The 24385-nt window shown below is 45.0% G+C and overlaps 1 protein-coding gene across 3 annotated transcripts in view; it reads left to right on the forward strand.

The window, feature by feature from the left end:
• The window catches only part of slc49a4 (solute carrier family 49 member 4), a 91599-nt gene that overhangs the window by 53753 nt on the left and 13461 nt on the right, over positions 1–24385 (forward strand). For 2 of the 3 annotated variants that reach the window (XR_008723787.1, XM_055638785.1), the window contains exons 6-8: positions 1021–1088; positions 9428–9555; positions 11941–12123. Coding sequence is in view for 2 of the 3 variants with exons in the window: in XM_055638785.1 (XP_055494760.1) it covers positions 1021–1088; positions 9428–9555; positions 11941–12123 (379 nt within the window). In the remaining variant the exon portion in view is untranslated. Of the gene's footprint in view, positions 1–1020; positions 1089–9427; positions 9556–11940; positions 12124–12661; positions 13271–24385 lie in introns of those variants that run through there. The other variant, XM_055638786.1, reaches the window with a different exon arrangement.

A 24385-nucleotide genomic window follows, 5' to 3' on the forward strand; every position in this document is an offset into this window, starting at 1 on the left:
TGAGGAAGGGCAATAAACAAAGTCCTTTCCAGTCACACCTACAACACAAAAAATGAATTCACTTGGGCAATAAAACAATCCAGACTGATGCCTCGAGCATTGCTGAAGCAGTGGTGAAAGTTTATCAACCTTTAGCTGACAGTGGCACAGTAGTAAATTTGCTCCCTGGCAGGGCCGGAGACCCGGGTTCAATTCTGATTGTGGGTGCATGTCGGTACGGAGTCTCCCTGTGACCACGTGGCTTTTTTCTGGGTGCTCCGGTTTCCTCCCACACTCCTAAGGTGCATAGGATTGTATGTTAATTGACTTTGGTGTGTACCAAAAATTTAAATTGTGTAGGAAGGAACTGCAGATGCTGGTTTAAGCCGAAGATAGACACAAAAAGCTGGATTAACTCAACGGGTCAGAGCATCTCTGGAGAAAAGGAATGGGTGACGTTTTGGGTCGAGATCCTCCTTCAGACTGAAAATTATACATTACTCTTAAAGTTATGGCATGTCTGTGAAGTACTTTAGGGCCATTCTTTGGAAAGAGAACCAAAATGTCACACACGTGACTAGATGCCATCACAAAGTGATACATTAAAAAAAATTATTGCAAGAGATTAACTAATCTTATTTGTTGCTATTTTCCTACCAACAGAACTAATGCAAGTCTGCTAAAGATATGAACATTTTAGCTTTTTAAATATCACGGTGCTTGCTTCCGTGTGATGTCACATACGTGACCAGTCCTATTTGACCTCTGACCCCAAACAGACGTCGTCAGCATATGTAAAAATTTCACATGATAAACTGAAAAGAAATGAATCATATGCACAATACAAATCATACATGTAATGCTTCCAGAATTAGATATGTATTCTACAATCTCCTTTTTTTCTCTTTTTTCTTTGGGGGGACGGGGGTGGGGTCACACATGTGACCCAGAATGGGGCTTTGACATGAAGCCAAAATATATGAAAGAAGCTTTGTAAGTGCGATTTGTTTTTTTTTTAAATTACTTTGCTTCTGTTTTTAGGTTGATGCTGGTTGGATTGGGTTTTGGTCAGTAATTGGTGGCTGCGTTGTTGGAATACTCTGTGCGAGGTTAGTCCTATTTGCATTTATTTGTCTTAATAATCCCACTTGTCTAACGTGTATATTTTAATGGTACACAAAAAAGCTGGAGAAACTCAGCGGGTGCAGCAGCATCTATGGAGCGAAGGAAATAGGCAACATTTCGGGCCGAAACCCTTCTTCAGTGTAAATTTTAATCTTTGAACCAGATGTAGATATAAAGCCGCAACTATAATTTTGCTTGGGTGGGAAGCTGGATAATTATATGGAGTCTCAGACGTGTCAAGAAAAGTAGATACAAAAAGCGGGAGCAACTCAGCGGATCAGGCAGCTTCTCTGGAGAGAAGGAATGGGTGACATTTCAGCTCGAGAATCAGGGGAGAGGGAGACTAGATTCCTCAGTCTGAGGAAGGGTCCCGAAACATCACCGATTCCTTTTCTCCAGAGGTGCTGCCGGACCCGTTGAGTTACTTCAGCATTGTGTGTCTATCTTCCGTATAAGCCAGCATCTGCAGTTCCTTCCTACACATGTCAAGGAAACTACCTTTTTAGCAGTATTCCTCCATAATGAGCAACAAGAGGAAGAAGAACTGAGAGGGGCAAGAATAAAGCATCGACTCTGGGCATGCAACCCAAAGTTGAAAGCGTACCTTGATCGAAGGAAGTCAGACCAGGTTGTTTGGGTTTCATCAAACTGTCTCTGGATATCACTGCACAAGTTTTCAGGTTGGCATCCCATTCCCAAGCATCTTCAGCTGCTTCATCCTTGACCTGTTCCTCTTTTCCGGAGGCCAATCATTCACTGTGCGGCGTTCATTTTTATTCACTGGGAATGTTTGCAATTAATCTTTACCTGAGAACTGTAAGCAAAAGTAGTGCTGAAATAACTGCAGGTCAGGCAGCCTCCCTGGAGAATGTACGTGTAACATTTTGGGTCAAGATTTTTCTTCAGACTGATTGTAGAGGGGGGAAGAAAGCTGGAAGAGAGGAGGGGTGGGCAAAGCCTCGCAGGTAGTAGGTGGATGCAGGTGAAGGGGGGGGGGGGGGGGGGGGGGGGGGGGGGGGGAGTTGATAAGCAGTTGGATAGACAAAGGGCGGAGATGATAAGACAGAAGGTGTGATACATTAATTGCTGCCTTAGCCGGGTTCAATCCTGACTACGGGTGCTGGCTGTGCAGAGTTTGTACGCTCTCCCCATGATCTGCGTGGCTTTTCTCTGAGATCTTCAGTTTCCTCCCACACTCCAAAGACATACAGGTTTGTAGGTTCATTGGCTAGATAAATGTAAATATTGTCCCTAGTGGGTGTAGGATAGTGTTAATGTGCAGGGATCGCTGGTCGGTGAGGACTCGGTGGGCCGAAGGGCCTGTTTCCGCGCTGTATCCCTAAACTAAACTAAACTGAAAAGGATTGAAGAGTTGCGATTTGTGAAGCTAGAGGGAGGAGATTAGATAGAAGGGGAGGGGGGAAATGGATGTGAATCCAGGTGGGGGGGGGGGGGGGGGGGGGGGGGGGGGGGGGGGGGAAAGGAGCAGTGGAGGATTGTGAGCTACCCGAATGGAACATCTAGATCCCAGGAGCTATCTCTCAATGAAGGCATCCACTGACAATAAAATTCAACAACACTTTCAGTGCCTTCAGCTGTCTTAAAAAAAAATGCTTGAAGATCGAGACTCAACACTTTCAATCTACCGGGCACCAGTGATCCTTGCTTTCTAATGTGTTTTAGAGCGGTGAGCTGTCTGCAACGGGTACCTTTGAACATGGCAGCCATATCGCCAACACCATCTCTGCAAAACTCTTCATATTCATTAGGAGTTAAGCACATGGGTGCCATCATTTCCCTGACCACCAGCCCCAGCTCTGAAGATTACATCAAGTGGACATCGATATGTCGGTTGAATTGCTCGTTGCCACTGAAATCCCAAAGTGCACTTTATTCTAAACACTGTCATGACTAGAGGGAGCTAGGCAGACAAAATGATTGTTCTCAAACCTCCTTTGAAAAGTAATAACATCCTCATCATACACTTCCATGAGAACAGCGTCTCATATTTCACTTGGGCAGCTTACAACCCAATGATATGAGTATTGATTTCTCTAACTTCAAGTAGCCCCTGTACTCCCTCTCTCTCCATCCCCCGTCCCGGCCCAAGTCGCACCAGCTTGGCTGCAAGGCGTTCCAAATCCGGACGCCCTAGCGCGAACAGTCGGCGGCGTCGCAGCGTTGGGATACCAGCGGGGGCGGGCAATGCCTTTCGCCGTGCGGCAAGCTCATGGCTGGTTAGCTGGGGGCTCCATTTCCGACCCCGGCAACTCTACCCCTGGCTGCGCGGCTCCAAATCCAGCGACGCTCCGCGAATTTGGGAGTCGGCAGCCACAGCGCTCGGAGCTTGCCGCACGGCGACCCGGTAAGGCATTCCCGCTCCCCGCTGGTATCCCAGCGCTGCCACGACTTTCGCGGAGCTGGGGCGTCCGGCCGCGGGCCTTGGTTTGGAGCGCCTTTAGAGTCGCAGCCAGGGTCGGAGCTACACCCGGCGCCGCCCGCAGCCCCACCGGCCACAGCGCTGCGGAGCTTACTGCACGGCGACCTGGTAAGGCATTGACCGCTCCCCGCCTCTCCGATCCCCCACCCCCCTTCACATAAAAGCCCTCCAAACTAACTGACTAACATTTAAGCCATGATTTACAGATGTTTAAGAGCTCCCTATCCTGCTGAGTTACAGCCGCTACAGTAGTACAGCATTTTGTGTCTATCGTGGGTCGTTTAAACCAGTCTGGCGCCAAACCCGAGCTTTGGTGCCTTTTTGGTGGAAAAAAATGGCAGGTTTGGGGGTTTTTCGGTTTCTGGTTCGGATAAAAGGGGGGGGGGGGGGGATTTCTCTAACTGAGAGTGGGGGAGTGAGAGGAGTGGTACAACAAAGCTTCTCGTTCTCACTAGCAAAAACTGATGTTTTAAAATTCATTTTTCTATTCATTTTTCTTTATTCTTGGTTTCTTTTCCCCCGACTCAGTCGAAGAAGGGTTTCGACCCGAAACATCACCCATTCCTTCTCTCCAGTGATGCTGCCTATCCTGCTGAGTTACTCCAGCATTTTGTGTTAAGTTTAAACCAGCATGGCTCCCGCTGCTGGGCTTTTGGCTGGGGTAGGGGTCGGGATCGGGGAGGGGGAGGGGGGGGGGGGGGGTCGGGGGGGGAGTGAGGAAGGGGAGGAGGGTTACGGGGGGAGGGAGGGGACGGTGATAGTGATAGAGTCAACTTTATAGAGTGATACAGTGGAAACAGGCCCTTCAGCCCAACTTGCCCACGCCGGCAACATGTCCCAGCTACACTAGTCTGACCTGCCTGCGTTTGGTCCGTATCCCTCCAAACTTGTCCTCTCCATGTACCTGTCTAACTGTTTCTTAAAGGTTGGGATAGCCCCAGCCTCAACTACCTCCTCTGGCAGCTTCTTCCATACACCCACCACCCTTTGTGTGTAAAAGGTACCCCTCGGATTCCTAATAAATCTTTTCACCTTCACCCCTGCACCTATGTCCTCTGGTCCTCGATTCCCCTACTCTGGGCAAGAGAATCTTTGAATCTACCTGATTTATTCCTCTCATGATTTTATACACCTCAAATGAGATCACCCCTCATCCTCCTGCGCTCCAAGGAACAGAGACCCGGCCTACTCAACCTCTCCGTGTAGCTCAGACCCTCTAGTCCTGGCAACATTCTCGTAATTCGTCTCTGAACCCATCAAGCTTGACAATATCTTTCCTATAACACGGTGCCCAGAACTGAACACAATACTCTAAATGAAGTCTCACCAACGTCTTACACTATTGCAGCATGACCGCCTAACTTCTATACTCAATACTCTGACTGATGAAGGCCAATGTGCTAAAAGCCTTTTTGACCACCTTATCTACCTGCGACTCGACCTTCAAGGAACTATGCACCTACAGTCCTAGATCCCTCTGCTCTGCAACACTCCCCAGAGGCCTACCATTCACTGGGTAGGTCCTGCCCATGTTAGACGTCCCAAAATGCTACACCTCGCACTTCTCTGCATTAAATTCCATCAACCATTCCTCAGCCCCCCTGGCCAATCGATCCAGATCCTGCTGCATATCTTTCACAACTATCTTCTCTATCTGCAAAGCCACCCACATTTGTATCATTATTATGGGTCAATTGGGGAATGTATGTCTTCAAGTAGTTTGGTTTTTGATCTTGATCCCCGCATCTACAGATGCTAATAACAAGGAAATGCAGTTGATTGTTTACCAAGGATAGACACAAAATGTTGAAGCGAGTCAAGCAGCATCCCTGGGGAACATGTACAGGTGACATTTTGGGTTGGAACACTTCTTCAGACTGATTTTAGTGGAGCGAAAAAGAAAGCTAAGAGAGAGGAGGGGCAAGATAGGACTGTCTCTTCATCTCTGGCCTTTGTCCACCAATCTGCCCATCAAATAACCCCCTCGCCTGTGTTCACCTTTGACTGGCCATCCTCTGTCCTGCCTCTCCTCTCTCCTAGCTTACTTTCTCTCCTTCCCTACACTACTTAAGGGGTCCCATCCTGAAACGTCACCTATTCATGTTCTGCAGGGATGCTGCCTGACCCGCTGCGTTACCGCAGCAGTTTGTGTCTATTTGCAGACACCTGTGTCTCCTCTTATTGGCACAATTGTAGTGCAAAGATTGTATTGGCTAAAGATAGGCACAAATGCTGGAGTAACTCAGCGGATCAGACAGCATCTCAGAGGAAACGGAATAGGTGACATTTCATGTCGAGACCCTGGCCACTTTGTTACTACTTCGATGTGCTGGCCCATATTGGCTTACTTTAGCTCAGGACTCTAGTCTTGTGCTCGCAAGATTCTCCCTTGTGTTATGAATTATGCCTGTTACACAATATATATGAATTAGGAGGAGGAGAGTCTACTCGGCCCTCAAGTATGCTCTGCCATTTAATAATATCACGCTTGATTGTAACTTCATCTCTGCCTACTCCTTTACCCATGGTGACTTTTCATCTTTCCCCCTACATTCTTCTCAACTAGTATTCACCTCTATTATATGCAGGTCAATAATCGACCTGCCCTATTTACTGAATGATAATCAGCTGCAGAACTGTACTTCCACACATTTTACAATAGAATCTAATAGTATCTTTCTTTGGAGTTGGCGCTGCTTCATCCATTTTTCCTGTCCTTGTACAGACGCGTCAACATTATTGATATAAATCTGTATCTTTCCATTGTTTTCTTTGCATTCCTAGCTTTCCCGTGACTGGAGACTTAAACCTGCTATTGTTAAAGTTACCAAGCATATCTTTTCCGTCTTCCCTCAAACCTGTCTGCACCATGTTGTACCCTATTGATAACTTGCATCCAGTCTGCATCCAACTCATTGTATTTAGTTTAATTTAGGGATTCAGCGTGGGCCCATCGAGTCCGCACTGACCAGCGATCCCCGCACATTAACCTTAACACACACTAGGGACAATTTGACATTGATACTTTTATAACAAACCAATTAAGCTACAAACCTGTACGTCTTTGGAACGTGGGTGGAAACCAAAGATCTCTGATAAAACCCACGCAGGTCACAGGGAGAAAGTACAAACTATACAGACAAGCACCCGTAGTCAGGATCGAACCCACGACTCTGGCGCTGTAAGGTAGTAGCTCTACCACTATGCCACCATGCTGCCTTTACCTTTCCTTATCTTAACCTCATTGCCTTCCTGCTTCCCATCAAAGATACTCCCAACACAGTCAAACCTCTCAGCTGTCCGCAGCCAACTTTTCCAATGCTGTTCCTACAGAATGACTGACTAGTTCATTTCTCCTCAATGTAAACCGGTTTGGAGTTTAGTCTCATTTAAAGTTTTGCACTGGTAGAAATATATTCCAATTCTGCTGATGTCATACAATTTCTCAGAAAAGCAGAAAAGAATCCATGCTTGCAATTGTATTTTAATGCACGCAGTTGCCTGATATTCCACTTTTCTGCTTGCTTCCCTTTCACATTTCAAGTAGGTTTATCTCCAGGGACTTCTACTGATGCCTGTGTAATATAAATTGGTTGTTGATATCCCACCAAAGGCTGCAACTAAGCAGATTTCCACCTATGAAGAGACTTGCTTATACTACATTCTGCTCCAAAATTAGGCTCTGATACAAAAACAGACACAGCTAAAGAACTAATGTTAACTCTGTAGTTATGATGCAAATGCACACACAAGGGTTGTTCTCTTTCAATTCTAATTATTTTTAAATGATGTCTACCGCTGCACGGTGGCGTACCAGTAGAGTTGTTGCCTCGCAGCTCGAGAGACCCAGGTTCAATCCTGACTGCAGCTGCTGTCTACGGAGTTTGTACGTTCTCTCTGTGACCGTGTGGGTTTTCCTCGGGTGCTCCAGTTTCCTCCAACACTCCATAGACGTGCAGGTTTGTAGGTTAATTGGTAAAATGTTCAAATTGTCCCTAATATGTGTCGGATAGTGTTAGTGTGGGGGGGATCGCTGGCTGCCTTGGACTCTGGCTGAAGGGCCTGTTTCCCGGCTGCATCACTAAACTATTGTTAACACTGTAGTTATGATGCAAATGTACACATAAGAATGCACATTTCAACTCTTAATTCTTTTAAAAAGATGTCTAAATGGAGTTAGGAAAGGAAGCAAGTGCAGGGCTATGAGAAGGAGCAAGTGAATGGAGATAATTGGATGTTTCTCGCACTTCTGTTTGTTATCCGTGGAATGTATGAGCCGCTGTGGCAAGAGGGCAGATTCAGGCATTGTGGTTGCAATGCCAGTTGAGATGAATTATGGGGAACCCAGTCACTTGAAGCTCATTTGACTGCTTTGGATCGTCTCAGAGCATTTCCTAGTTTTGCCCCTCAATTGTTTACTACTTTCTCCTTTTTATAAATGTCCCTCGAAGACTTACAAATGCAAATATACCTCAGATGCTGGAAACCTTGGGAAAAAATGCTGGAGAGGAAAGAGAACTCAGCAGGTCAAGCGCTTGTGAAAAGAGAAGTTGATGTTCTCAGAGAGATATGTGCTGAGCTAGTAGTGGTGGTGGTTGAGCATTAAGAGGTTGGAGCATCAACTGACTGAGATGTACTGAATGCATTATTTCCCTCCCAAATACAACACTTGAACAAAACTACTGAAGTTGGAGTGAAACATTTACAGGGCCGTGGGAAAGGGCAAGGGAGTGGGAATAATCGTTCAGCTCCTTCAGAGAGCTGGCACTGGCATGATGGACTGTACATTTCTTATGTGAATATTTTATATTTTATGATTTTAATTTATAGATGCTGCAAAAGCATTAATGTTATTGAGTAATGTACTCTCTTTAGAGATTGTGTTGTTTAGTTTTTGAGATACAGCGCAGAAACGGGCCGCTCAGCCCTCCGAATCCGCACCGACCAGCGATCCCCGAACGCTAGCATTATATCATACACTAGGGATAATTCACAATTTTACCAAAGACAATTAACCTCCCAACCTGTATGTCTTTGGCGTGTGGGAGGAAACCAGAGCACCCAAGGAAAACGGGGTACTGATTGGGGATGATCAGCCATGATCACATTCAATGGCGGTGCTGGCTCAAAGGGCCGAATGGCCTACTCCTGCACCTATTGTCTATTGAAAACCCACGGGGAGAATGTACAAACTCCGCACAGATAGCACCAGGATCGATCGTGGTCTCTGGCGCTGTAAGGCAGCAACTCTACCGCTGCGCCACCGAACTATTTCTCTAAGACATTTATTCTTTGCGTTAAGATTTTAAACACATTTTTTTTTAGCAATAGAGGAAAAGGGTTCAGGTCTGAACATTATCCCAAGTACTCTCACTTAAATTCATTTGATTACGCTGTCGCCTCTGAGCCAGAAGTTTGAGTTGTCCCGAAAATAGACATCGCTATGTGATCTGACATTAACACATCACTAAGTATGTTTTGTGTTGGCGAAGGTGCTATTTCCCCAGTGAAACATTAAGCATTGCCTGCCAGCTTCTGTGACCTTGTTAGGAGATGGAAGCGACAGCTGCTTTTTCTCCTGGCGAGCAATCGTCTTATAACCAACACACCAAGAACATCTGATGTAATTATCCAATTTTTGTTTTGTTGCCCCTAACTGTGTGCAGACTGTGATTTGCGTCCATTTGAAAATGATGATGGTCTTTCAAATGCAATTCTTTCACTATGACAGTGTCTTCACACCACCCTGAGGATGTGATGAGACAACGTATAAATAAATGATCTTCACTGTACAAGTTCTGCTTTTTGAAACTTTTTTTTTGCTGTTGTCGAGCGTGATTCACTGATCCTTGAGAGCCTCAAATTTCTCGTTTGATATTGCAGATTTGCAGACTTCTTCAGAGGAATATTAAAACTCATCCTGCTGCTGTTGTTCTCTGGAGCCACATTGTCATCTGCATGGTTTGCCCTCACCTGCTTCAACAGCGTCACCCATCTACCTATAACAAGAGGTACCTACTGCACAATGAGATCAAATGAACACCATTATGGGTTCCATCTGAATCTGCCTTCCTTTCATTAACCTGCATGAGCTGCGCTATACGTTTCTAGATTAACAAATTCAAACACATTTAATAAAAAGTCACCTCAAAGCACGGACTTAAATGACGCCGTATTTAAATAAAGTCAGTGTTACAGCGTGGATGACAATAGACAATAGGTGCGGGAGAAGACCATTTGGCCCTTCGAGCCAGCACCGCCATTCAATGTGATCATGGCTGATCATCCCCAATCAGTACCCAGTTCCTGCCTTCTCCCCATATACCCTGACTCCTCTATCTTTAACAGCCCTATCTAGCTCTCTCTTGAAAGCATCCAGAGCACCTGCCTCCACCGTCCTCTGAGGCAGAGAATTCCACAGACTCACCACACTGAGAAAAAGTGTTTCCTCGTCTCCGTTCTAAATGGCTTACTCCTTATTCTTAAACTGTGGTTCCTGGTTCTGGACTCCCCCAACATCGGGAATGAAGTTCCTTCGGCCCAACTTGCCCTCACTGGCCAACAAGTCCCATATACACTAGTTCCAGTTGCCTGTCTTTGGCCGAAACAGGTGGGACTAGTATAGATGGGACATGTTGGCCGGTGTGGTCAAGTCGGGCCAAAGGGCCTGTTTCCACACTGCATAACTCTTATGTGTTTTAGTTTTGGAGATACAGTGCGGAATCCGGCTCTTCGGGCCACCAAGTCTGCACCGACCGGCGATCCCCACACATTAACTCTATCCGACATGCAATAGGGACAATTTTACATTTATACCAAGCCAATTAACCTACAAACCTGTACGTCTTTGGAGTGTGGGAGGAAACTGAAGGTTTCAGAGAAAACCCATGCGGAGAACGTGCAAACTCCATACATACAGCACCTGTTGTCGGGATCGAACCCGGGTCCCTGGTGCTGTAAACGTTGTAAGGCAGCAACTCTACCGCTGCACCGCCGTGCAGCCCCAACTCTGACTCAATTTAAATATTGCGTGATTTAAGTGCGTGCTTTGAAATGAAATTTTATTAAATATGTTAATTTTGCTGCATGGTTTTTCTTTGTGGAGAGCTGATTGACGATGTCCTCATTTTGTTGCTAAACGCTTCCTTTGTTAGCCCACAGAAAAGTAGCACAATGGGATATTCGATCTCCCTGGGAACCCCATGCATTTGATTCTATACCGCTTCAACATGGCAGTGGAATGTAGCCGTATTTTGTTTTCCTTTCTGAACGCTACTTTGTGTACTATCTTTGTCTTCTGAAAGCGTTCCCATTATTGACTTCAATATTTAACAAGCTGATGGTTAAAAACAATGGCAGGATAGTTGGCCCAGCCCATCAGACAAGACTGCCTCTGTGAGGGAGCAAGAACCAGCAAATCCAAGTGACAAACCCTAACGCCTGCAAGGCGAAGAAAGTATAAAATGTCCACAATTTGAAAAGAAATAGAACAGGGTACTGGGGGGGGAAGGGAACTGGGGGGGGGGGGGGGGGGGGGGGGGACACCCACTGAAGCTTCAAATCTGAAGTTTAAAATAAATATCTTCTCTCTGTCTATCTTGTTTTGTGTCTCTCTGGGTCTTCCCGCTTCTTCTTGGTGCGTATCATCGTGCACAGCCTAAAGTTGTCGGACAACTTGTTCTATTTGATCTTATTTGATTGTGCACGCCGGGGTTGATTGCATTTGTCAAAACAGGGCGGACTACGTGAAGGTTGCAATCTCCCACCCCGGTCTTCCCTCTTGCCATATCTCTCCATCCCTCCCCACAGCCCAGCTTGTTTGCCCTCCCAAACTCAATGGTGCCTCCCCTGCTCATCATTCCTTTTTAACACCTTCCCTTTGCTTGACTTGATTGTTCCCATTTGCCCCTTTAATTCTCCAGCCCAATTTCCCCCTCCCCTCTCCCCCCCCCCCCCTTTCCCCCAACTCCCCCCCCCCCCCCCTTCCCCTCCCCCCCCCCCCCCCCCCCCCCCCCTCTCCCCCTCCCCCTCCTTCTCCCCCCCTCTCTCCCTCCCCCCCCCCTCCTTCTCCCCCCTCCTCCCTCTCCTTCCCCCCCTCTCTCCCTCTCCTCCCCTCCCATTCCCTCTCCTCTCTCCCTCTCTCTCCTCTCCTTGTCCCCCATTTTAGTTTGTTCACCATTTCTTTTCCCATTTCCTTGAAAGTGCAGCACAAATCTTTCCCCCCCCCCCCCCCCCCCCCCCCCCCCCCCCAAATGTGATGGGAACAGAAATGATAGCAAATTGGCACACAACTCTTGTCTTAAATTTTCATGCTTTAATTGGTGTATGCTCATGTAACGTTGGTACAAAAAGTTATTCAATTTTCTACTTTTAATTGGTTCTCTTTGACATTACAGTGACTTTATACACATCGTGCATATTGACTGGAATATTCATCATCAGCAGTGTTCCCTTCTTCTTTGAACTCTTTGTGGAGACTGTGTACCCAGTTCCAGAGGGAATAACCTGTGGATTTGTCACTTTTTTAAGCAACGTCTTCATGGGATTATTGTTATTGTTCCTGGCGTTTTATCATACAGGTAATTTTAAACTTTTCCGATGTGTACCCTTTCTCTAGATTTTAATGTGTGTTAATTGAAAGCTGAGGAAAGGCATGTTGTGATTTTTGAGTCATAAGCGATTTGAGTAGAATTAGGCCATTCGGCCCACCAAGTCTACTCCGTCATTCCATCATGGCTGATCTATCTCTCCCTCGTAACCCCATTCTCCTGCCTTCTCATAACCCCTGACACCCTACAAATCAAGTATCTATCTATCTCTGCCTTAAATATATCCACTGACGGCCTCCTCAGCCTTCTAAAGAAATTCCTCCACATCTCCTTCCTAAAAGAACTTTCTTTAATTCAGAAGTCCTCTAGACTCTCCCACTAGTGGAAACATCCTCTCCGCGTCCAACTTCCTCTCCACATGTCACGTGTGATTCTATTGTAATAATAGGTTGTTTTTTGTATGGCAAATCAATTCTTTTTTTAATTAGAAGGTAATTGTTCTGATTCTTTTTACTATTGAATTCATGGAGTTACATTGTAAAGTACTTTAAAGGTCTCTTGATTGCAGATCTAGTTATTGCACAATAAGGATTGATACAGGACCCTGGATTTTTACACACGAGGAATTGGAACCGTTCAGCTTCATGAACCTTTACTGTGATAGCTGTATGATAGCAGGATCCATCATAAACTAATGCTGTTTACAATCACTTGTCCCGTTAATGAGGCATGATTGTGAGGCAGCTGTGCATTGGTAAGCAGCGCGCACATTTTATGCAGCTGTCAAACTGAAAATCGTTACGACTGATAAATTTAATGACTAGGAGGTTTCTACATTTGCTTTATGAGCAGAATCTCAAAAACCGAGACCAGACGTAGACTGGGCAATCGTTTCGCTGAACACCTTCGCTCACGACGACTAAACCTACCTGATCTCCCGGTTGCTAAATACTTTAATTCCCCTTCCCATTCCCACGCTGACCTTTCTGCCCCAGGTCTCCTCCATTGTCAAAGTGAGGCTAAATGCAAATTGGAGGGACAGCATCTCATATTTTGCTTGGGCAGCTTACAGCCCAGTGGTATGAATATTGATTTCTCTCACTTCAGGCAGCACTGCCATTCCCTGTATATCGCCCGCCTACCCTACCTAAGCCACACTAGCTTCTTGTTTTCACCCTACAAACAGCTAACAATGGCCTGTTTCCTTTATCATCGTTGTTTTGCATATAATTTATTCATTGTTCGTTATCTTTCAACATCATCCTCTATATATCTAATTTCCCTTATGCCTAACCAGTCTGAAGATGGGCTATATATCTCATTTCCCTTATGCCTAACCAGTCTGAAACGTCACCCATTCCTTCTCACCAGAGATGCTGCCTGACACGCTGAGTTCCTCCAGTTTTTGTGCCTATCTTTGGTTTAAACCAGCATCTGCATTTCTTTCCTGCATATATAAAAGCCATTGTTGGACATGCCAGACATCGTATTTATTGATTCTCATTCCCGACCTATATGCAGCAACTGGCTATTTATTAGCAAAATAGCATATTTGAAGGGGTATCTTGTGCATGGCGTGTGAAGAATGTGGTGATTGGGGTACGCCATTCATCCGGCAACCTCGGAATATTTTTACAGACTGGAAATTTTCACGCAACTGAACACTCAGGTCAGATGACGTCATCAAAGAGTTGCAATGTTTAAAGAATGCCACAGAGGGCATGAGGCTCCACCGTCAATAAGACGTGTGCTTGTCTAGATGGCCTTCAGTTGTTGGTGGAATGGTAACTTTCCCATTTATCAGCAAATTGTGTGAAGCAATGGCCTAAGAGGGCAGAGGTTATGTTTCTTTGACGTCAAAAACTGTCAGAAAGATTCAAAAGGTAGATTCTGTACACCAACGAGACCAACGAGATCTCTGAGTATCAGCAGCTTAGACACAAAATGCTGGAGTTACTCCAGCTTTTTTGTGTCCATCTCCCAACTTCTATACTCAATACTCTGACTGTGAAGGCCAATGTGCCAAAAGCCTTTTTGACTGACCTCTCTACCTGTGATGTAACTTTCAAGGAACTATGTGCCTGCACTCCTAGATCCCTCTGCTCTACAACACTCCCCAGAACCCAAACATTCACTGTGCATTCCCTGCCCTTGTTAGACCTTCCAAAATGCAGCACCTCGAATTTTATTGTATTAAAAATTCTATCAATCAGTCCACCTGGCTAGTCGATCAAGATTCTGCTGCAACCATATAGATAGATAAGGAAGTGTGAAGGTGTGAAAATGACAAAGGGAATGGAGATCAAGGAAAATGTAGAGTAGAAACTGGGAGAAGGTGACAACGAAATAAGCAGAGGTAAAATGTGGTCGGAGACCGTAAGACTGGTTGGAAAACTGGGAAGGGGAGTTTCTCCAATTGGGAAGGGCTTTTTCTCCAATTTGCGCTGGGCCTCACTCCGACCATGGAGGAGGCCCTGGACAGAAAGGTCAGTGTAGGAATGGGAGGGGGAGTTAATGTTTCCAGCAGCCGGGAGTTCGTGTAGGTTTAGGCGGACTGAGCGGAGGTGTTCAGCGAAACGATCACAGAGCCTGCGCTTGGTCTCGTCAGTATGCAGGAGTCCACACCTGGAGCAGCGGATACAGGAGATGAGGCAGCTTTATGCGAAATGGTCCTGGAATCCACAACGTTTATACAGTGTGGCAACGCTCACACTTGAATTACTTTCTCATCCACATGCCCTAATTCGAACTTATGCATCTGATGCGCGCTACTTTAATTCCAACTTAAATATTAATTAGATAATGCTAGATCTTAAAAAGACCCATTAAGATTGAATTTGAAATCAATGCTGTATGGGATTGTGTCAGAATAATTTATGAATTCTCCTTATGAATCTAAACCACGGAGAAGCTATTGTCTACCATAGGTACACAAAAATACTGGAGAAACTCAGCGGGTGCAGCAGCATCTACGGAGCGAAGGAGATAGGCAACGTTTCGGGCCAAAGCCCTTCTTCAGACTGTCTACCATGCTGCCCAACGGTGACTGATTCCATGGACACCATAAATATAAAAACTCTGGGACTGTAAGCCTAAGCATTTGCTTCATTTGCTTCTGGATTGAGAGGTAGTCTTTGAACTTTAGAGATACAGCATGGAATCTAGGGCCCATTGGGGCCCACCTCCGTCAATCACGATCACATGTCAGACCACAGCTGGAATCGCTCTCCCACACACTATTGCCACTATCCTCACACTGACTGGGGTCGACTTCTTATGAAGAAAGACTGGATATTACTCTCTAGAACAGAAATTGAGAATCTTATCCTACAAACCTGTATGTCGATTTGGAAGTCCAGGACAAGGGGTAAGGATAAAGGGGGAAAAAAACCGAGATGAGAAGAACTTTATTCACACAGAGAGTGGTGATTCTCTGGAACTCTCTGCCACAGAGGGTAGTTGAGGCCAGTTCATTGTCTATATTTAAGAGGGAGTTAGATGTGGCCCTTGTGGCTAAGGGGATCAGGGGGTATGGAGAGAAGGCAGGTACGGGATACTGAGTTGGATGATCAGCCATGATCATATTGAATGGCGGTGCACTCCGCCATTCAATCATGGCTGATCTGTCTTTCCCTTTTAACCCCATTTTCCAGACAGATGCCAGCCCTAGTCACGATGGAACCCAGGTCTGTGACGCTGTGAGGCAATAACTCTACCGCTGCATCACCACGCCACCCTAGTCAATGCAAGAATCTTTTTGAAAGAAGGGCTGGACGTGTATTTCAAGTAGTCACGAGCTACTGCTGATCTCTATTGTTTATTAAGCTGAAAGCCGGGTGCAAAGCTATGAAATGTCATAGGATTATCTGGGAGTGTCCCACAGATGTGATATTTGTTGCGTGCATGCAGAGTTGGCTATCCTTTGCTGAACCTAGAGTTATTAGTGCGTACTGCTGTTATGAATTTAATTGCCTTGGGTTCACTTCTGCATTCCTTTAAATCTCTCTCTACTTGGTGCAATCACAGGAATTTAACTTCTGTGCAAGACTACAGCTATCTGCATTTGTGCATTCTCCCGGATAAACTCCTTCAAATATTATCTCTGTGGCTCACTCCACTGGTGTAGTCCTGTCCCATTTAATAACTATTCCAGGATTTTCAATTTTTTTCTGCCTGCGTGCGTTTGAAAATCCAGACGTCTTGTACACAGTGAATGGGCAGGTTGTTAAAGGCAGGTCTAACTTCTCTATTCTTGAGAATGTGTAGAAAGGAACTGCAGATGTTCTGTAGTCTACAGAAGAGTTCCGACTCGAAACATCACCCATCCTTTTGTGTGCTATCGGGTCAGTGGAAAGGTTATACATGATTACATTCAAGCCATCCACAGTGTACAGATACATGATAAAGGGAATATTAATAAAATCCTATTAAAGATAGTCTGAGGGTTTTCAGAGTCGGGTCAGGACTGCTCTCTAGTTGGTGATAGGATGGTTCAGTTGCCTGATAACAGCTGGGAAGAAGCTCTCCCTGAATCTGGAGGTGTGCGTTTTCACACTTCTGTACCTCTTGCCTGATCGGAGACGGGAGAAGATGGAGTGTCCGGGGTGAGACTCATCCTTGATTATGCTAGAAGCCTTACCGAGGCAGCGTGAAGTGTAGATGGTGTCAATGGAAGGGAGGTTGGTTTGCGAGAGGTCTGGGCTGCGTCCACAATTCTCTGCAACTTCTTGCGGTCTTGGATGGAGCTGTTCCCAAGCTATGCTGTGTGTCCTGTCTCAATGACACAAGCAGTGACGAAATGGTTACTATAAATTACCGTGGGATATGGGCTTGTTATGTTCCCATCTCTTGATGTCCAGTCACTCAATTGGAAATGGCATTTCCAAATACTCCTCCACAGATGCATTATTTATCAAGTGGATTCTGTAATACTTAATGAGTCGCATTACATTGATGGGAAAATAGCAAATGCTGTCTCATTTAAAATTGATATTAAAAATACTGTTTAGGAATGTGTATTCCACAAAGAAATTGTTGATGACAGGAGTGCCTCCAAGTAGACTTTTAGACTCTAGAGGTACAGCGCAGAAACAGGCCCTATGGCCCACCGAGTCTATGCAGACCAACGATCACCCCCGACAATAGCACTATCCTGCACACTAGGGACAATGTACAGTTTTTACCAAATCAATTAACCTACAAACCTGTACGTCTTCAGAGTATGGAAGGAAACCACAGCATCCGGAGGAGTAGCCAAATGGCCTACTCCTGCACCTATTGACATGTAGCAAAAGTTATGCTGTGGTTGTTATGGGAGATTTCAACATGCAGGAAGACTGGGAAAATCAGGTTGGTACTGGACCCCAAGAAAGGGACTTTGCAGAGTGCCTTCATGATGGATTCTCAGAGCAGCTTGTATTGGAGCCTACCAGGGAGAAGGCAATTCTGGATTTAGTGTTATGTAATGAACCGGATTTGACAAAGGAACTTGACATTAATGAGCCATTAGGGACGTCAGGGGCAGTATAAAAATAAAAGCGAAGAAGTACAACGTAGCAAAGATGAGCGGAAAGCAAGAGGATTGCGTAATGTTTAAAGAGCACCAGAAGATAACTAAAAAGACAATACGTGGAGAAAAGAAGAAAAGATGAGGTACGAAGGTAAGCTAGCCAAGAATATAAAGGAAGATGGTAAAATCCGTTTAGACCAAAGTTGGACTCTTGAAGACCGACAAAGGTGAATTTACTATGGGGAACAAGGAAATGGCAGATGAGTTGAACAGGTACTTTGGATCCGTCTTCACTAAGGAGGACATAAACAATCTTCCTGATATACTAGTGGCCAGAGGATCTGGGGTGACGGAGGAACTGAAGGAAATCCACATTAGGCAGGAAATGGTGTTGGGTAGACTGATGGGACTGAAGGCTGATAAATCCCCAGGGCCTGATGGTCTGCATCCCAGGGTACTTAAGGAAGTAGCTCCAGAAATCGTGGCTGCATTGGTGATAATTTTCCAATGTTCTATAGACTCAGGATCAGTTCCTGTGGATTGAAGAGTAGCTAATGTTATCACACTTTTTATCTGGTTCTCTGGATGCTTTCTAGAGAGAGCCAGATAGGGCTCTTAACAATAGCGGAGTCAGGGGATATAGGGAGAAGGCAGGAATGGGGTACTGATTGGGGATGATCAGCCATGATCACATTGAATGGTGGTGCTGGCTCGAAGGGCCAAATGACCTACTCCTGCACCTATTGTCTATTGTCTTTTATCTATTGCAAGCATTTGAGGGAGGTGGAAATTTATGATCACCTTTGGTAAACCAACGATATAACCTTTCCACCTGTACGATGCATCGCAGTAGGTTTCAGAAGAAGAATTTCCTTCCTCATTTGCTTAGGAAGTAATTTTAGGATTGAAAAAATAATTTCATGAGCTATTTTCTGACCTTGATGCCAAAGCAAATGAAATCAGGCTCTTTCAAAATCCGTTCGATTGCAATGTTGAAAATCTCCCGTCAGTTTCAAATGGAAATTATTGATCTTCAGGCAGATGACGGACTGAAAAACAAGGATAAAGAAGGAAGTCTGATTGAGTTTTATAAATTTTTGAAGCCTGGGCAGTTTCCAAATTTAAAGCAATTTGCTTGTAGATTTATGACCATTTTTGGTGCAACATACCACTGTGAACAAACATTTTCAAGAATGAAGTATGTTGCCTATTTCCTTCGCTCCATAGATGCTGCTGCACCCGCTGAGTTTCTCCAGCTTTTTTGTGTAACCTTCGATTCTCCAGCATCTGCAGTTCCCTCTTAAACACTAAATATCGAGCAAATTGATCTGATGAGCATTTGAAGTCCATCCTCATAATTGGCTCCTCAAATTTGGATCTTCAATTCATTTACATTTTGAAATCAAAAAAGCAGTTCCATTCTTTCCATTAATGTGGTTGCATAAAACTTTATGATCTCATTGGTTAACCTTGATTGATGGCTACAAGTTTTGTTTTGAATTTCTTCCATTTGTTTTACTTAAGTTCTTTTGCGAGTTCATTAAATTTATAAAACTGACATTTCTTTGTTTTTTTCCTACGGCCTGCAAAAATGTGCCAGTTATATAATGTGGCCCTCGTGCTGAAAAGTTTGGTGGCCCCTGCTCTAAACTAAACTAAAGTTGGACTCCGTTTCCCACAGAGATGGTTTGTGGTCGCCATTTGATGATGGGAGCAGGTTGCTTGCTTTGTTGTCCAGCACAGCTGCATTGTGTGGGGAATTGCAGGTTTGCATGTTTGTCCTGCAGTGGATCAGATTTCACTTCCAGTGAAAACAATTCTACATATCTGCATATCTAGCATCTGGCATTGCATAATATAGTGCTTTAAAGTTCACTTAGGAAAAAAAAAATATCTACAACTCCACAAGGATTCCTGTTGTTTATTTGTAACATCGTGACCTCTAGCCCTCCAGCAGTCATGACAAGAGGGCATTTGTAATGAAATGGAATGACAGAATCCTTAATAACTTTAAACATCCAAGTATGAATATTTGTATGTGTGTGTGTGTGGGCACAAAATGCTGGAGTAACTCAGCGGGTCGGGCAGCATCTCTGGAGAGAAAGAATGGGTGACGTTTCGGGCAAGACCCTTCTTCAGACTCCGTGGGAGGCCGTTCTTTCAGATTGGTTATTGTTACAGAATGGAGCAAATTGGATCGAACACTATCGTGCCATTGACATTTTGAAGGAGTCTAGTGCGTTCATTATCGTTTATCCTATTTGAGGAAGGTTGTCTAACATGTGGCGGTGATGGGGATTAAGTCAGCAATGTTTTGAGGAGAGATTGTCCACCCTGCAGCTGTTTTCTTTGGAACAAAGTGAGGGGAGATTTATTTGAGAGAGATAAAATTATGCAAGGCTTAGGCATGGTAAACAGAAAGGACTTAATTTCCCTTAGCAGAGAGGTCAGTGACAAAGGGCTATAGATTTTTTAATTGGTAGAAAGATTAGAGAGCAGTTGAGGGGAAATTATTTCATTCTGTTAACAGTGAGAGTTTGGAACGTTTTAAAAAGGATAATGTGTTCATCACCAATTTTAAGAAGAATCTGCAGGACCACTTGAAGTGTCATAATCTGCAAGGCAATGTATTGAGACCTAATTCATTTTTTGGCCAACAGTGACCTTGATGGGCTGCATGGCCTCTTGCTATAAACATCTGGGCAGGAATGGCATTTGCCTTCTGGCTGACACTTCCACTGAGAAGATGGAGGCCACATGGAAGTCAGAAGCCAGAGCACATGACCACTTCCAGAGAAACACACGCCTCCTGAATTGGGAGGCCTGATGCACTTTGCACCCAGTCCCGTAGCTCTATGCTGGCTCGAAGGGCCGAATAGGGCCTACATTCTATGCCAGACACTCTGCATGTGGAGCGCGGCCCATTTGTTTGAATGAGCTGGCTGGCCCAAGGCTAAGCTCTTTTTCTGTTATTTCCTTTATATGTTCTGGTTTTAATTTGGTTATTTTAAGGCGTTATAAACTTTCTTCAAAAGTTGCTCAAAGGATGGTTGTGGCAGTTTCATCGTTTTTGGTGGGCCAGAAAGTAAGTACTATCGTGGGAAAAGCATGGGCAACAGGCCCAAGTCTGGTGTGCAATTCGGACCAATAATTTGATGTTTCTAAGGAATCCGTTACCTTCTCTTGGCATTGGTGGCATTGCAAAGATGAAGTAGGAAGAATTGGTTCAGCCCATGGAGGTTTTTATTCATTCTATGCCTTAGCTCTTAGTATGCAATGAGGTTTGAAGGATATGTAGGAAGGAACTGCAGATGCTGGTTTGCACTGAAGTTAGACACAAAAGTAACTCAGCGGGACGGGCAGCATCTCTGGAGAGAAGGAATGGATGATGTTTCAGATCGAGACCCTTCATCTGAAGAAAGGTCTCGATCCGTTAGTCGTTAGTCGATCCGTTAGTTGTGTTAGTGTTAATTGTGATTGAGCGATTAGTATTCTTGCCTCTAACTTGGAAAGTTTAAGTTACTTCTGAAACTTGACACAAAATATCTGCGGCGACATGAGCTCAGTGTCAGTATCGCTTTCAGAGGTGCTGCATTGGCACAAGGCATTAAAGGGACACTCTCCTTTCTCATTAAAGACTGAATTGCAGTATTTTGATGGAGCAGTATTGATCCACATGGCCTGGCTTTGATTTACAGCACCATCCACGTCGCCAAAATAATTTTAAAAAGGACATCAAGTGCTGCAGTAACTCAGTGGGCCAGGCAGCATCACCGGAGAACATGATTAGGTGATTTAATTGGTCCGGACCCTTCTCCAGAGATGCTGCCTGATCCCCTGAGTTACTCCATCATTTTCTGTGCTGCCTGATCCCCTGAGTTACTCCATCATTTTCTGTCTATCTTTGGCACAAACAAGCATCTGCAGTTCATTTTTATTACACATTGCCTGACCCTCTAAGTTACTCCAGTCCTTTGTTTTTTTTCTTTGTAAACCAGCACCTACGGTTCCTTACGCCACAAAATAGTTCAAACATAGTTGCTTGTGCAAGGTATGTGCTGCGTTTGTTTATTAAAGCAGTAACAATGTATTTCTATAGTATACGGTAGCGCAGCGGTAGAGCTGCTGCCTTACAGCGCCAGAGACCCGGGTTCGATCCTGACTACGGGGGCTGTCTGTACAGAGTTTCTAGGTTCTCCCTGCGACTGCAAGGGTTTTCTCCAGGGTCTTTGGTTTCCTCCCACACTCCTAAGAAGTGCAGGTTTGTAGGTTAATTGGCTTTGTATAAATGTAAATTGTCCCTAGTGTGTGTAGGATAGTGTTAGTGTGCGGGGATAGCTGGTCAGTGCGGACTCGTTGGGCTGAAGGGCCTGTTTCCGCGCTGTATTTCTAAACTATACTATTTATTCAGCAGTGAAGGATTCGGTGAAGAGTTCTGAAGGGCTCTCCTTAAAATGTAAAAAGAGACATGGGTAATATATATGTGGAGCGGGCCTTGTTCTATATTCAAAGATTTCACTGCTACCATTCAACTATAAAGAATGATTAACTACAATCAGGACATGCTATTGACAAGATGGACAGCACCTGACCTTTCAAGAAACAAATGAGTCCATCCTCTCCACCACTGCCAGCCAGTTTGGTAAATAACTTTTAAGCAGCGAATTGTGGACACAGCCCAGCCCCTCATGCAAACCAACCTCCCTTCCATTGACTCCATTTACACCTCGCGCTGCCTCGTCAAGGCCAGCAGCATAATCAAGGACGAGTCCCACCCTGGCCACCCCCTCTTAGATAGAGAAGTATGAAAACGCACACCTCCAGATTCAGGGACTGTTCCTTTTACAGCTGAATCACCCTATCACAATAAACGTTATTCCCTTGGGTATCTGTACACTGTGGATGGCTCGATTGTAATCAGGTGTTGTCTTTCCGATGACGAGTCACACGCAACAAAAGCTTTTCACTGTACCTCAGTACACGTGACAATAAACTAAACGGAACTGAACTTTAGGAATGCAATTGCCAAGACAAGCTGCGATTTTTATAGAGATGGGAACCAACAGACCACAGCAGTGATGAGAAGCCACCTTGGGCAATCTCCAACAATTGAATCAGACTTCTGCAGTACACCTTAGCTCAGTCTGCCTTGACTTGCCTGATCTCCCGGCTGCCAAACACTTTAACTCCCCTTCCCATTCCCACACTGACGTTTCTGTTCTGGGTCTCCTCCATTGCCAGAGTGAGGCTAATTGAAAATTGGAGGAACAGCGCCGCATATTTCGCTTGGGCAGCTTACACCCCAGTGGTATGAAATGGATTTCTCTAACTTCAAGTAACCCCTGCACTCCCTCTCTCTCCATCCATTCCCCACCCAAGTCCATTCCCCACCCCATCAATGGCCTATTTCCTTTATCATCGTTACTTTTTTGCGTATCTTTCAATCATTTGTTCTATATCTCAACATCACTGTTTTCCCTTTCCCCTGACTAGTCTGAAGAAGGGTCTCACCCCGAAACATCACGCATTCCTTCTCTCTAGAGATGCTGCCTGTCCCGCTGAGTTACTCCAGCATTTTGTGTATATCTACAGTGAAACAAGCAGGTTACAAATAATCATGTTTATGCTAAAGAATAAATCCACTTGTACTGAATTAATCTAGTATTGATCAAGGTTCTATTGATCCTCTAGTTCAGCGTTTCAAGAATGTTAACAGTATTGTGACGCTACAGGTTTTTGTTTTCAAATTAACCACTTTCATTGAAAAAGTGCTGAAGTTGTGTGTTGCTGCACCTAGTATTTTGGGCACTGCAAGGTGTGGTGCCTACACTTATAGCTTTTACCAAGTGGCATGTGTGGCAAGTGCCCCTCTGCAGGAACTATGGATCAGAAGGTGCAACTCCAGAGCCAATAGGATCATGGGAGACCCCTTCCACCCCTGCAACGGACTGTTCCAGCTGCTACGGTCAGGCAAACACCTCCGTTGCCATGGTGTGAGAACGGAGAGGTTGAGAAGGAGTTTCTTCCCAGAGGCCATTAGGATTGTAAACTCCTACCTCACCAGGGACCAACTTTACTGTACCACTCTACTGCTTTTGTTTTAAATTGCTGTTTTTTTCCTTTTTTCCTTCCCCCCACAATATGTAATATGTAAAAGAATATGTGATTCTGTTTCATTCAGTTTGTAGTTTGTTTGTTTGTTTTTTGCACAAAGTCCGCGAGCATTGCCACTTTTCATTTCACTGCACATCTCATAGAAACATAGAAAATATGTGCAGGAGTAGGCCATTCGGCCCTTCGAGCCTGCACCGCCATTCAATATGATCATGGCTGGTCATCCAACTCGGTATCCTGTACCTGCCTTCTCTCCTTACCCCCTGATCCCTTTAGCCACAACTCTAACTCCCTCTTAAATATAGCCAATGTACTGGCCTCAACTACCTTCTGTGGCAGAGAGTTCTCGTATGTGTATGTGACGAATAAACCTGACTTGACTTGACTTGGCTACATCAACTGATACACTTGGCTCCCATATATTTCACTCACTCTTTAGACTTTAGAGATACAGTGTGGTAAAAGGCACACTAGCACTATCCTACACACTAGGGACAATTTTACAGAAGCCAATTGACCTACAAACTTTTACTTCTTTGGAGTGTGGGGGGGGGAAACCGGAGCGCCCGGAGAAAACCCAAGCAGTTACGGGGAGAACGTGCAAACTGTGTGCAGACAGCCCCCTCAGTCAGGATGGAACCCGGGCCTCTGGCGCTGTGAGGCAGCAAC

The sequence above is a fragment of the Leucoraja erinacea genome, chromosome 7 (assembly GCF_028641065.1).
Source record: "Leucoraja erinacea ecotype New England chromosome 7, Leri_hhj_1, whole genome shotgun sequence".
Taxonomy (NCBI): Eukaryota; Metazoa; Chordata; class Chondrichthyes; order Rajiformes; family Rajidae; genus Leucoraja; species Leucoraja erinaceus.